The 12,624-nt window shown below is 47.4% G+C and overlaps 5 protein-coding genes across 5 annotated transcripts; 3 read left to right on the forward strand and 2 right to left on the reverse strand.

Moving 5' to 3' along the window:
• Positions 1–24: 24 nt before the first annotated feature.
• Positions 25–1,224, reverse strand: B9G98_00966 (Cytoplasmic 60S subunit biogenesis factor REI1; the record flags this gene model as incomplete). The annotated part of the gene is made up of 1 exon (XM_024807524.1): positions 25–1,224. One exon carries the CDS (start codon positions 1,222–1,224, stop codon positions 25–27), a length of 1,200 nt encoding a protein of 399 aa, XP_024663292.1.
• Positions 1,225–2,262: 1,038 nt separating this feature from the next.
• Positions 2,263–4,536, forward strand: B9G98_00967 (Ribosome biogenesis protein TSR1; the record flags this gene model as incomplete). Its single annotated transcript, XM_024807525.1, has 1 exon — positions 2,263–4,536. One exon carries the CDS (start codon positions 2,263–2,265, stop codon positions 4,534–4,536), a length of 2,274 nt encoding a protein of 757 aa, XP_024663293.1.
• An 884-nt stretch (positions 4,537–5,420) lies between these two features.
• B9G98_00968 (Urea active transporter) lies at positions 5,421–7,538 on the forward strand (the record flags this gene model as incomplete). Its single annotated transcript, XM_024807526.1, has 1 exon — positions 5,421–7,538. The coding sequence occupies one exon, from the start codon at positions 5,421–5,423 to the stop codon at positions 7,536–7,538; it is 2,118 nt and encodes a 705-aa protein (XP_024663294.1).
• Positions 7,539–8,308: 770 nt separating this feature from the next.
• B9G98_00969 (SPS-sensor serine protease component SSY5) lies at positions 8,309–10,519 on the forward strand (the record flags this gene model as incomplete). The annotated part of the gene is made up of 1 exon (XM_024807527.1): positions 8,309–10,519. The coding sequence occupies one exon, from the start codon at positions 8,309–8,311 to the stop codon at positions 10,517–10,519; it is 2,211 nt and encodes a 736-aa protein (XP_024663295.1).
• A 33-nt stretch (positions 10,520–10,552) lies between these two features.
• B9G98_00970 (Exosome complex exonuclease RRP6) lies at positions 10,553–12,562 on the reverse strand (the record flags this gene model as incomplete). Its single annotated transcript, XM_024807528.1, has 1 exon — positions 10,553–12,562. One exon carries the CDS (start codon positions 12,560–12,562, stop codon positions 10,553–10,555), a length of 2,010 nt encoding a protein of 669 aa, XP_024663296.1.
• Positions 12,563–12,624: the final 62 nt, after the last annotated feature.

Raw genomic sequence — 12,624 nt, forward strand, 5'->3', positions numbered from 1 at the left:
TAAAGCTACATGCAGAACGGTTGATTATTGGAGAAGCTCGTCGCGGAAGTGCTTCTGGTTGTTGATAAACTTGTCGCGTCTATAGAAGGTGTGCTGCTGCTTCTTCTCTTCCTTCCAGGTCTGCTTGATCATCTTAGTGGCCTCCTTCTCAGTGACACCCGGACCCCGCATGTCGATCATTTTAACGGCCTTGGGGCCCTCCTTCTCGGGCAGAGAATTGAAGCGTTGCTTGTAATAGCGTTGCAAGGACCGGTGACCAGCGACTTTTCCGGGGCCCACCACCAACTCGTATCCATCGACATACAGACTGTTATCGACAGCGTCTTCATCATCACCGCCCTGGACTCGCACAGTGTAATCAGTCTCTCCATTTTCGTCACTGACTTCCTCCCATTCGTCTCCGTTAGCACTATAAGACGAGGAGAAGTCGTAGAAATCAGCCAGCTCGGCCCGATGGTTCTCTGTTTCATAAGGAACCTTGACGTGCTGTTTTGAGACCATGTGGGCTCGCACTGCCTCTAGTGATCGACCCATGTAGCTGCAGGACAAACAGCAATTGCCCAGGCCTACCTTTTCATTAAGATATTCAACCAGACCCTCCAGATCGGTCAAGAACATCCTCTCGGGAACGTACAAGCCGTACTTGCGCTCCAAGTAATCGACATTTGCCTCGACAGAATCAGATACATGGCCATCCATAAACGAAATATTCACAGGAATCTTTACCATATTGGCGATCTTGTGCTGTAGAACCTGATCAACCTCATCCTGATCGTTCTCATCTTCGCTAGCACTGAAGTCGTCTTCTTCCGTTTGATAGCCACTACGGACCGGGTCGCCCAGCGAGAAGTTCGACATGGCAGACGTCACACTGTGGGCCCGGGATGTAATGGATCCGGAATCGCTAAGATTGTCTTCATCCTCGGTTGGTGCCGTACCGGAAGCAGCCGTGGCTTCTTGCCGCCTACGCTCTTTCTCCATGCGCTTCAGATCTTTCTTGGTGACCTGACGATTAGCATTACGGGGCTTGGGCTCGAGCTGAGCCGATCGCTGCTGGATCATTTTCTCTGCAAATACATCCGAAGGAATAGGCGGTAGATTGGCAACTCGGCGTTTGAGATTGTAACGATGCCAGTCTGTTTTCATATGCTCACGCTGATACTCAGCGTCTGTGAACGATAACCCGCATGTGTTACAGGTAAACTTTGGGTGGTCGTCACTCATTGTGGAGAGTAGAAAAAACTACTTGCTGCTTATATACGCTGCTGCAGAAGTGACGGCATATACCCGCCAAGTGGGCAGAGAGCGCCTGATCCGATCATTATGGGCCGTGTAAAACGTATGTCTTGTCGATTGAGGGTTCTCAAGGATAAGAAGGATATACGAATTAGTTCCTATTTACCTCGGTGGCGAACCGATACTGATCTATCGACGCCAGATTTATAAGCCAACCCTTCGAACGAGCCCTGCATAAGATACCCGAGTGGAATCAGTGCACCAGACTATCTAGCGATTAATTTTTCGTTCTAAGAGTTGTTTAGCTTCTAGAGGTCCAACTAGAGGTGATTCCGAGATCTCGACAGGCGCCGAAAGCCCAGCAAAAAACCTTCACACAATCACTCCAAAGAAATCAAGATATAAAAGGACAGGTTCCTTAATTTTAATATTCATGCTACGGGAGGGGATCCTTCCATTAAAAAGCCTCGCGTATACACGCACACATAAGTGAAGGCGCTTTAGCGGTTCTTGACGAAGCCAATATCAGTGGCCTTCTCACGGAAGCACTGACGGGACATGTTCAAGCCATACTTGCGGATGACGGCGTTGCGGGAGCCGGTAACACGGCAGGCGCGGGAGCCCTTACCATAGCGGCGGGGGTGGCTGTACCAAACGTTCTCGTGAGCCATATTGCTGGATGTACGGAATAGACGACACTGGTGAACCTATGAGTGGGCACATAATGTAAGACGCCCTAAGCCCTAATAACGTATTAGTCATTGCTCGAGACTGTAGTTCCAAAAAAGCTGAATAATATGATAGAGATGGAGTTCACAGCCTTGAGGTGCGATAAAGTCCGGTAAAAAAATATAATTAACATTTTAGCGACAATTGTACACAGCAGCCATATACTTACATATACATCATACTCATATAAGGAATTCAAACTTTTTCATATAAGCAGTGGACGTCTTCGACTTCCTACACGGGCGAGGGTTCAAAAAAAAATTAAGTAACAAATCTTTCATCCCAGTCGCTGTGCACATGACCGTTCACAGAGAGACTTTGAAGAAGAAGCAGAAGGGCTTCAAGTCGCGACATGCGACTAAAGGCTCAATCAGAACGGCCAATAAAGGCAGGATCGACAAAGGGGGTGCCACTGGCCCCAAACACAACGTTCGCACAAAACAAGATCGAAAGAATATTGCAAAGCAGATTCAGGCAAACAAGCGCGAAACAATCGCCGAAAAGCTCAAAATTTTCGAGACAAAAAACGGCGTTCCCCGTAATGTTGCCTTTGTGCCATTAACCCCTGATATCGATCGATCCAAGGTACTTTCTCAGTTCACCAGCAGTCTCGAGGCTCAGGCCGATCCCGAAATTCCTAATGTTATTTATGTACCCAGATTCCGCCAACGTTTGCGGTTGTTCTTGCCCGACTACCCTGACTTTTTTGGTGTTTTGGATGCCTGCAAGGGCGCTGATTTCGTCGTTTTTGTGCTGTCTGCTGAGACCGAAAACAACGATTACGGTGAAAGCTTGATCCGTTGCGTTCTCTCTCAAGGTGTGACAACTTGCTTAGCTATGATTTATGCCTTGGAAAACATTGAAGGCGTTAAACAGCAAGCACAGGTCCGCTCATCTCTGTCTCAGTGGTATGCTCATTTCTTCCCTGAAGCAGAAAAACTTCAGCGCCTTGACACTAACGAAGCTTTGACTACTGCTCGTATTATTTGCCAGAAAACACCTAAAGGTGTCAATTGGCGTAATGAGCGACCCTACGTCGTTATTGAAAAGCTCGAACAGAACCCGACTAATGGTGCTTTGGCGATTCAGGGCTACGTCAGAGGCCGGACCTTGAATCCAGACACGCTCATGCATATTCAAGGTTTCGGCGATCTCAAAATCGAAAATATTACTGAAGTCTTGTCCGGTCGGCAGATGGATGTCGATCCTCGAACTTGGACACCGTCCGAAAACTCAGAGTCGTGTGCCCCTTTGGGAGACACCGCTATCGAACTTAACGATTACGAGGAAGATGATGAAACTACAGCCAACGCTGGTGTTAGAATGGACGGCCATTACTACGTGAATGAAATGATTGAGGCCGAGGGTGGTGAAGGCCCCCAGTCTTTGTCTAGAGTCCCTGAGGGTGTGTCTGATTATCAGGCTGCCTGGTTCTTGGAAGGCGAAGATTACCATTTCGACGAGGACGAGATGCCTGGTGACGAAAATATGCTTGAAGATGAGGAGGGCGAGCTTGTAGGTGAGACGCAGAATGGTGCTGATGAGCGCATGATGGAAGATGAAGAGCTTGATGAAGATGAGGAGTCTCGTCAGCTCAAACAGTTCCGCGAGCGTGCTACCGATGATCTCGAATTCCCGGATGAAATTGAGCTCAAACCAGAGGAGAATGCCCGCGAACGCCTGAAGCGTTATCGTGGTGTGCGCAGCCTTCGCCAGTGCCAGTGGGATGCCAACGAGAATGACCCAAGAGCTCCAGAGGAATTCACACGTCTGTGTCGCCCGGGAAACCTCCAAAACACTATGAACCACTTGGCCAAGGAAGAATTCAAAGGCCCAGAAGTGGGAACGTCTGTTATAATCACGTTCTTGCCCTTTACTGAGCCGGCAGATACCAAACTCGTGGCTAACTATCAAGAAAAGCTAGCTAATGAGGGAATGATGCTAGCCGCATACGGCTTGTTGAGATCGGAGAATAAGGTGGGCATGATGAACATGTCCCTGACCACCGATAGCGAGTTCTCAACTCCTCTCAAGTCTAAAGAGCAAATCATTTGCCAGTACGGCCCCCGTCGTCTTTTGGTGGAGCCCCTGTACTCGCAACCTGGCCGCGGAAGCGACAATAATGTGTACAAGTTCTACCGTTATCTTCAACCAGGAAGCCAGGCCACAGTTAGCATGATGGCACCGGTTATGCTTGGAAGTTCACCAGTTATCTACTTTGCTAACGAGACTGAACCTAAGTTGATTGGAACTGGAACAACTATGGATGCTGATGCATCTCGTATTATTGTCAAGACCGCCATCCTTACAGGCCACCCGCTCAAAATTCACAAAAAGCTCGTCACAGTGCGCTACATGTTTTTCAATCCGGAGGACGTGGCATGGTTCAAGGCTGTTCCCCTTTTCACCAAGTGGGGTTGTACAGGCTATATCAAGGAAAGCTTGGGTACCCACGGTTACTTCAAAGCTACTTTCGATAAACGCATCAAGGCGCAAGACACGATTTCAATGGCACTCCACAAGCGTGTTTGGCCTCGTTTGGCCCTACCGTGGTCTCCCCCGAATAAATAACAGATCTATATATTTGAAATACGTATCTGAAACACCGCTCGCTATCCCAGCACCTGAACGTGCTAGGTGACGTACCGTAATCAGCGTGTACATCTATGCAGAGCGAGTCGAGCTTGTTCGATTGCTGTCATACTTTCGACCTCTTATCAGCATGCATATCCCCGGAAACTAGCCAATGCATTGATTGAAGCGCCTGCACTCTCGGTGCTTTTTTCCGAAGACGCCCTACAAACTCGATGAACACGGTTCTACGCCTGTTGGCTGGCTTGTGAACCCGCCATAGGAGAAACAACCCAGCACTTTATATAGACACATTTTAGCTTCCACTACGATCAAATTGTCAAATCGAGGTGTGAAAGGACGATAATATCATGCAGGACATCTCGATCGTTGTGCTTCTGGCATAATGGCCAAAGCGCGTCATTTCAACTAACAAGGTAGGCACACAACACAGGCACTATTTTAACACCATTTAAAAAAACTAGACCCGGCCGCATACCAAGGGTACGTATTATCCTATACCCCTAGCTAACAATACTATGCAGCTCGTGGTATGATCACGACAATCTTAAACTCGTGCTAAGATAAGGACCCTAACCACTATCATAATCGCTTTACCTGCATAGTACGGTGCCTCGAATATCAGGCGTAACTGGCACAGGGATGTTACCATTTGGTGGAGCAAACTGATTTTCCTATTTCCCTAAGTAATACGACAAGCCACCGACGCGCTTTGTTGCGCGAGATTGCTGCCATCAGGCGGAGTAGTTAGCGAGAGCTTGACTTCAAAGCTCCATCGGCCTTGCATATCTTAGCATATAGTGATGCTCCGAAACACACATATATAAGGTAAGTTTAGAATTGTTAAACATACAATAAACAGCATGACTGAAACACATTATCCGCTGGCGCAAGGTGCCGGCTATGGAATTGTAGTTGGCGTTGGATTCGCCTTTGCCTTTGGTATGATTGCAATAACAGCTGCCCTACGTCGTTACCAGAGGGAAAAAGTAGACTCCGAGGAGTTCGCTACTGCAGGTAGAAGTGTGAAGACTGGTCTCATCGCTTCTGCTGTCGTTTCTTCTTGGACATGGGCTGCTACACTTCTTCAGTCTACCACCCAAGCCTACAAGAATGGCATCTCAGGACCCTTTTGGTACGCTGCTGGGGCTATGGTGCAAATTGTTCTTTTTGCAACAGTTGCTATCGAACTAAAACGAAAAGCCCCTGGAGCTCATACCTACCTTGAGGTCATCAAAACCCGGTATGGCACCCAAGCACATTTCATATTTATGTTCTTTGCAATTGCTTGCAATATTCTTGTCACGTCGATGCTTTTAGCAGGAGGGTCAGCAACAATTATCAGCCTGACAGGTATGAATCCAGTTGCTGTTATTTTCTTACTTCCTCTCGGTGTGATGTTGTACACACTGTTCGGCGGACTCAAAGCCACATTTTTGACAGACTACATCCACACCGTTGTAATGATTGTCATCATTTTTGTGTTTGTGTTCTGTGTCTATACAAGCAGTCCCCACTTGGGTTCTCCTGGTCGGCTGTGGGAAATGATCATGGAGTTAGGTAAAACCAATCCTGTCGCGGGAAACGAACAGGGATCATACCTCACTATGAAGTCTAAATTCGGTGGCATTTTCCTGGTAATTAACCTTGCTGGTAATTTTGGAACAGTGTTTCTAGATAATGGCTACTGGAACAAAGCCATTGCCGCTTCACCTGCAGCCGCCCTTCCTGGCTACGTCTTTGGAGGTTTGGCCTGGTTCGCTATTCCCTGGCTCACGGCAACAACTATGGGTTTGGCCGGTCTGGCGCTCGAAAACACGCCTGCATGGCCTACTTACCCAAATAAGATGTCGGCCGCTGATGTTACCGCTGGGCTGACGCTACCCAATACCGCTGTCGCATTGCTCGGTAAAAATGGTGCTGCGGCCTGTTTAGTGATGCTTTTTATGGCAGTTACATCGGCAATGTCCGCTGAAATGGTCGCTTCTTCTTCGATTCTCACCTATGATATTTACAAAGGCTATATCAACAAGAAGGCAACGTCCAAACAGCTTATTTGGTGCACACACCTTGCTGTTGTATTGTTCACGGGTGCCATGGTTGGTCTTTCAATCGGATTCCACTACGGTGGTGTGTCCATGGGCTACCTTTACTTGTTGATGGGCGTGCTGATCTCTTCAGCTGTTCTGCCCGCGTGCCTTACAATTTTCTGGAAGGGCATGAACAAGTGGTCCGCTTGTCTTGCTCCACCAGTTGGTATGGCGTTTGGTATCATTACTTGGATGGTCGTTACTGCAACACTAAGCAATGGCGTAGTTACTGTTGAGACCTCTGGTGCCGATTATCCCATGCTGGCTGGCAACGTTGTCTCTCTTTGCTCACCGGCACTTATTATTGCCGTTTGTCAATTGATCTGGGGCAACGACAACTACGACTTTAATCAGCTCAAGGAGCTGCACTCGGTGCGTGACGTTGAAGCTGAGATGGCGCCTTTCGAGATGATGCCAGAGACCGAAGCTGAGCTTGCCTACAAGTACGGAAACAGCACCCATAAGCCAGTGGATCCACACCACCACAACCTCTCAGAGGTAGAAGAGGCTCTACTGAAAAAGTACTCCAAATGGGCCAAGATCATTTCTGTGTTCACGGTATTAGCCTTTATTATTTTATGGCCCATGCCTATGTATGGCACGGGCTATATTTTTTCCAAGAAGTTCTTCACTGGCTGGATAGTCGTCGGTATCATCTGGCTTTTCCTCTCTTTGTGTCTCGTAGGAATTCTGCCTCTTTGGGAATCCCGCCAAGGGATCTTCGAAACTGTTCGGGGTATATACTGGGACTCTACAGGGCAGTCCTACAAAGTTAAGCAATGGATCGCTGAGGCCCAAGAAGAAGAGGACAAATCTGCCGATCTAGGTGAGGTCCTTGTTGGAGAGGCAGTGACTGAAAACTCCTCAGAGATCTCCAAGCCTGGAAAATAATGTGCTCTATTTATCTAAGACGCTCTGTTGCTTTTCTTAATTAACCAATACTAAAATGATCAACTAAACCCTTTAGGGTACACAAATATGTGAACATTCATGTCCTCGTGCCCGATCGAGAAGGGGCACTACGTGAATAGGCTCTTATCGTGCATGAACCCGATCAAGCGAAACTTGGAGAATATTTCAAATTTGCGCAACATTCTCAAACCTGGCCGGTAATTTAGGGTAAAATAGAGGTGTCATTGATCCTAGTTTCCAAAAACATGCCAATATGTGAGGTATGGTAGCGTATTTCCGCCGCGATGTTTTCTTGCTTGCGGCAGTCATCCACGGACTGCAGATCCTCGACTATGGCGGGGCTATCAAAACTGGAGAGTTCGCAATATGCTTCAAATGAAGGAAGAAAAATCACTCGAATATGTGCCTTTGAAGTGTACACAAGTGATAGCGTCGTATTTTATTTGACGTTCTTTTCAATAAAATGCTGAAATACAATGGTCCAACAAATTCAGGTACGGCACTAGATACCTAACCTGCGCATATGTCATTCGGCACATTTTTGACGCTGTTGAAATCAAAATCTGACCATACTGGTATTTTAAACAGAGAGTTTCTATATACCAGAATGCTAATTACATGTATCGTTCACGTTTTTTCTCAAATAGTGGGCATTTTAATGGCAGAGGCTGAGCTCCCACGGCACTGGTTGTGCAGGGCTTCGCTTACAGAATATGGTGCCGCGCGTCAGAAAAAGCTGACTTTCTACCATGCGTCGAGTGCTGCGCCGATTTAAAGACGGTGGGTCGAAACAAGACGACCCGGTGGACAGAAACACTGCTGAATTTACTCAGGACAGTGTAGCGATGCCCGAACTCGGTAACGTCGCTGATGCAGGCTCATATGCGCCCCTCAGCCAAGAAGGCCAATTGTCGTCGGTTGAGAGTCGTACATCCTTTTTCCAAACTAATCAAACGATACCATCAACAAGTAATGCTCCTGGACCATCAAAACTCACGCAGGCTTTGTCTATGTTGCCAGAACCCAAGCGGGCAGACTCAATTTACAGCGAAGAATCGTCATTTGCAGATCAGTCTCTCTTCTCCAAACGAACAAGATCCACAGCCCAGTCCACTATAGGATCTTCCATATCAGGTGGTATGTCGAAGCGTGCTGCTGAGGAACGTATTAGAGTCATGGAGTCCAGCTCGCTGTCTGAATCTCATGGAAGGATTTCAGTAGCCATCCCAACCTCGCCCGTCGAAACAAAAACTCGTGATGTTGCCAGTATGACTACTATGGGAATGCCTCTAATGACCGCTCCTTGTTCAGTACCCGACTCCTTAAAAGGATCCTATACCCGTCAAACAGCGGGTCCGAGTTCTGCGGCTTCGAAAAGTACTTTTGAGCTGCCGCCCAAGGAACTTGAGGCACCCGTTTCTTTAGCGACTTCATTGAAAAGTCTGTCAAGCAATCTTGAGATGCTATTTCATTCAGCAGACAGTACGTCTGCGCCCCGTATTTCGGGAATTATGGCTCAACTGATGAATGATTTTTCCAGCCTTCCGAATTTGGAAAAGGACTCTCCAGCGGTCTCGATTGAGACTTCCGATGAATTGAACCTAATCATAAGGTGCGTTCTTGGAGTATCAGACAATCTGCTTAGAGCTCCCATGGTTCGCAGCGCCAAATGTAATCTTTTGCGAGCTCTCTACCAATTGGGTGTTACTCTGGGATTGCTTGAAATGCACATTGGCGCAGTACCTCAACCCCGTAACTGGGCTTTGGGTATCAGGAAGACCCCACACGATGATCTGGTAGGTCAACTCATGGGCAAACTGTACATGTCACCTACCGGCTCTATTGTTGAGCAAGAAGGCGCGTACGTCGCACCAGTGTTACGCGGGTTCAGTCCCAAGTTTTCCGTTGCTACAGTTTGCTTCGGTATTCCTCGGCCCGACGAGTCAATCTTTGACTCTGTTGCGGCATTACAGTCTGTTATGCCTTCGATCCACGCTTATGGCCGCATAGACTATTTGAGAACTTGCGCTGGTGATTTTGGTAGTATTGTTCCTCCATATAGACAGCTTGGCAGCGATATGAAGCCGCCAATGTCAATGTCGCTCGCCTCAGAACGAGCAGGAACAATTTCAGGAACCCTTGGAGGATACCTGTACCCTCTTATAGAAGATGAAGATGATGACCTCAAAGGATACACATTTTCTATCACCTGCGGACATGTATGTTTGAACACTACGTCCTCTAACACCAACGCATCCGGTACTGAAGACAATAATGCATTTGTGCCATCGCCTGTCCTGGTTCAGATGTTCCGAAAAGCTTTAGTTGATGAACGCAATAAGCACGAAGTGGACAGTTTAGAGTACCGTGGTTACCAGAATGCTATTTCTGAGCTTGAAAAACGGCCCCCGTCGAAGCTGGGGCCGATTGTTTGGGGCGAACGCACTGTGGTTGGTGGCATGCTTTCGGATATTGCCATTATCAAGTGCGACAATGAGTTCCAATGCAGGAATACTTTGGGAACCGATTTGAATTTGTCACAGTACGATCCTGGTCTAATGTTCTGCAATTTGGCTGTCAGCGAAGTCGTGGAAAAAACGGCGCCCGGGTTATCCGTTTTCAAATACGGCTCGACCTCGAGATATACTAACGGTAATACCAGTATCAGCCGCATCGTCTACTGGTCTAGTGGCAAGGTCCAGAGTTCTGAATTTGTTGTAAACAGTGATCAACCGGTGTTTGCAACTGGAGGTGACTCAGGTGCGTGGATTTTGACGAAAGCCAAGCATGGTCTCGGTGTAGTTGGAATGTTGCATTCATATGACGGTGAGATGAAAGAGTTTGGACTGTTTACTCCGATGTCAGTCATTCTGAACCGCTTGCAGCAAGTGACTGGTGTCCAATGGGGTGTTGTCGGTGTTCCGCACCCCAAAGATCAAGTGAACGAGCCCGTTTTGTAGATATGCCTTATTTATTTATATTTTTTTTGACAACTACTTCTTAAATGTCTTAGAGCGCCCTTGAGCGACCCTGCGGGGACCACGGGCACCTCTAGGTCCATTATCTTTTCCTCTAAATGGCCTGAATGCCGGAGTTTTGCGTTCTTGAGTAATAGGTTCAGCAGATTCAAAGTCAAACGCTTCCTGATCCTCAAGTTTGTGACGATTAGATGAGTTTGGTTGCAAGTTGACTTCACTAAGATTTTTAACAACCTGAATTTTGCGTTTCCGGGACTTTGGTGCGACTAAAACCTCTGTCTCAGAGACCGACTCGGATTCGGACTCTACTGAGGACTTTGATTCATCCACCTCGGGTACCTCTTCCGATGCGCTATCGGCCTCTTCCTTTGTAGAATTGGGCAAATCAGCGATTTTAAGAACGCCGAGATATACAGTGGGAGGCTGTTTTGTCTCACGATCAGCCTCGGAATAGATAAGTGGTTTGGCCATGCGCAGCTTCTTGACCTCGTTGAGTGCTTTTTCGGAAAACAGGTCAAGTTGGGGGTCAGGCGTAGGAGCAAAGGCAAGAATATCGATGGGGTGGTTCAAAGCATCTGCAATCACATCAGCGATCGCCTGTGCATCATTACGAACCCGAGGAGGAACACGACTTCCAATATTTATCACTCCTGAAGGGGATGTAGGGTGGAGAGCGGACAGGCTTATAAGAATAGCGTTAGACATGATATAATTTGGAGACTCGTCAGCCTTGCGACCTTCTGCATCGCGCCATTCATATAGTTTAGCCATGACACCGGCCTGCTGGGGATTGAGGGAATTTGTTACAGCAAGTTTGAGCCATCCTGGCTCTGAGCCTTGACCTGGTTTCTCGTAGCGTTTTGCAGCAGTTAAACGGGAATCACGCAATACATCCTCAAGCTTGCCAGACTGTAAAAGCTCATTGCGCAGGTTATCATAAATATAGAGCAAGAAATGTGTATCGGCACGGGCGTAATCGATTAGTTCTTGGCTCAACGGCCGTACCCGCCAGTCAGCCCGTTGGTACTGTTTCGAGGGCTCAAAATCGGCGTATTTTTGCAGCAAAAAGGCAAGACTGTGCTTTACGAGACCTAAAGCACGCGATGCATGATATGTATCGAAAAGATTCACAACGTAAACGCCCAAATCACGCTGCAACCATTGTATATCCATATAGGCGCCGTGGAACACCTTTACAATGTTGGGGTTGCAAAACACCTCGTTCAAAACCTGCAGTTCCGTGCGTAGTTTGAGGGTATCGACAATAAAGTCTTCTTTTTCCGTGCTTATTTGCATCAAGCAGAGCAGACCCATGTAACTGCGTAAATCGTGGTGTTCGAGATCAACGGCAATAGCAGAGCATTTGGCAAGCTTAGACACCATTTTCTTGACCTGCTTGGGGGTATCCACGAACGATAACGGCGTCTCGCTCCATTTTCGGAACATTGTTGGTTCTCGGCTTTCATAGACCTCTTTTGGATATTGTACCTTCTCAATCTCGGTTTTGTAAGGCTGATCATACCATTCCTTGGGGTGCTCAGAATCTGGCGCTTTTAGCTGGGTAGATTCCTCCAAACCAACAATTGCATGTGGTTTGCTTATAAGTTTTGGTTTAAAAGGTCCTGGGGAGTTATCGACGTCGTGTGCAAAACTTTCCTGGGGTTTGGCCAAAGATTTTTCATGGGTTTGGACGTCCGACGGAACAGGAGTTGATTGACGGGAGTCTGATTCACCTGAAAGCGCATAAGAAGCTTTGTCTAAAAGTACATCAAATGCCCTGTCGACGGCGTTCCACTTGGAGGTGAGATCGGCTACATTGGACAGTTGAACCTCTTCACCTGTAGCGCTCGTAATGAGCCTCTTGATCAGAGTTAGTAGTCTTTGAGATTGTTCAACGCTCGAATTCTTGAGCTTTCGATCGAGAGTGCGTATGAAGCCAACATCTTGAGCATTCAGCTGGCTCGCGCTACGTATCACAGCCACTAGACTCTGAAGCAGTTGGCTATTTTCTGCCGAAAACTGCATAATGACAAAGGAAAAAAAAAAAACCGGCACTTCACTTACATCACTGTTTGGGAGATATATCA

Source organism: Wickerhamiella sorbophila (genome assembly GCF_002251995.1).
Source record: "Wickerhamiella sorbophila strain DS02 chromosome Unknown contig1, whole genome shotgun sequence".
Taxonomy (NCBI): domain Eukaryota; kingdom Fungi; phylum Ascomycota; class Dipodascomycetes; order Dipodascales; family Trichomonascaceae; genus Wickerhamiella; species Wickerhamiella sorbophila.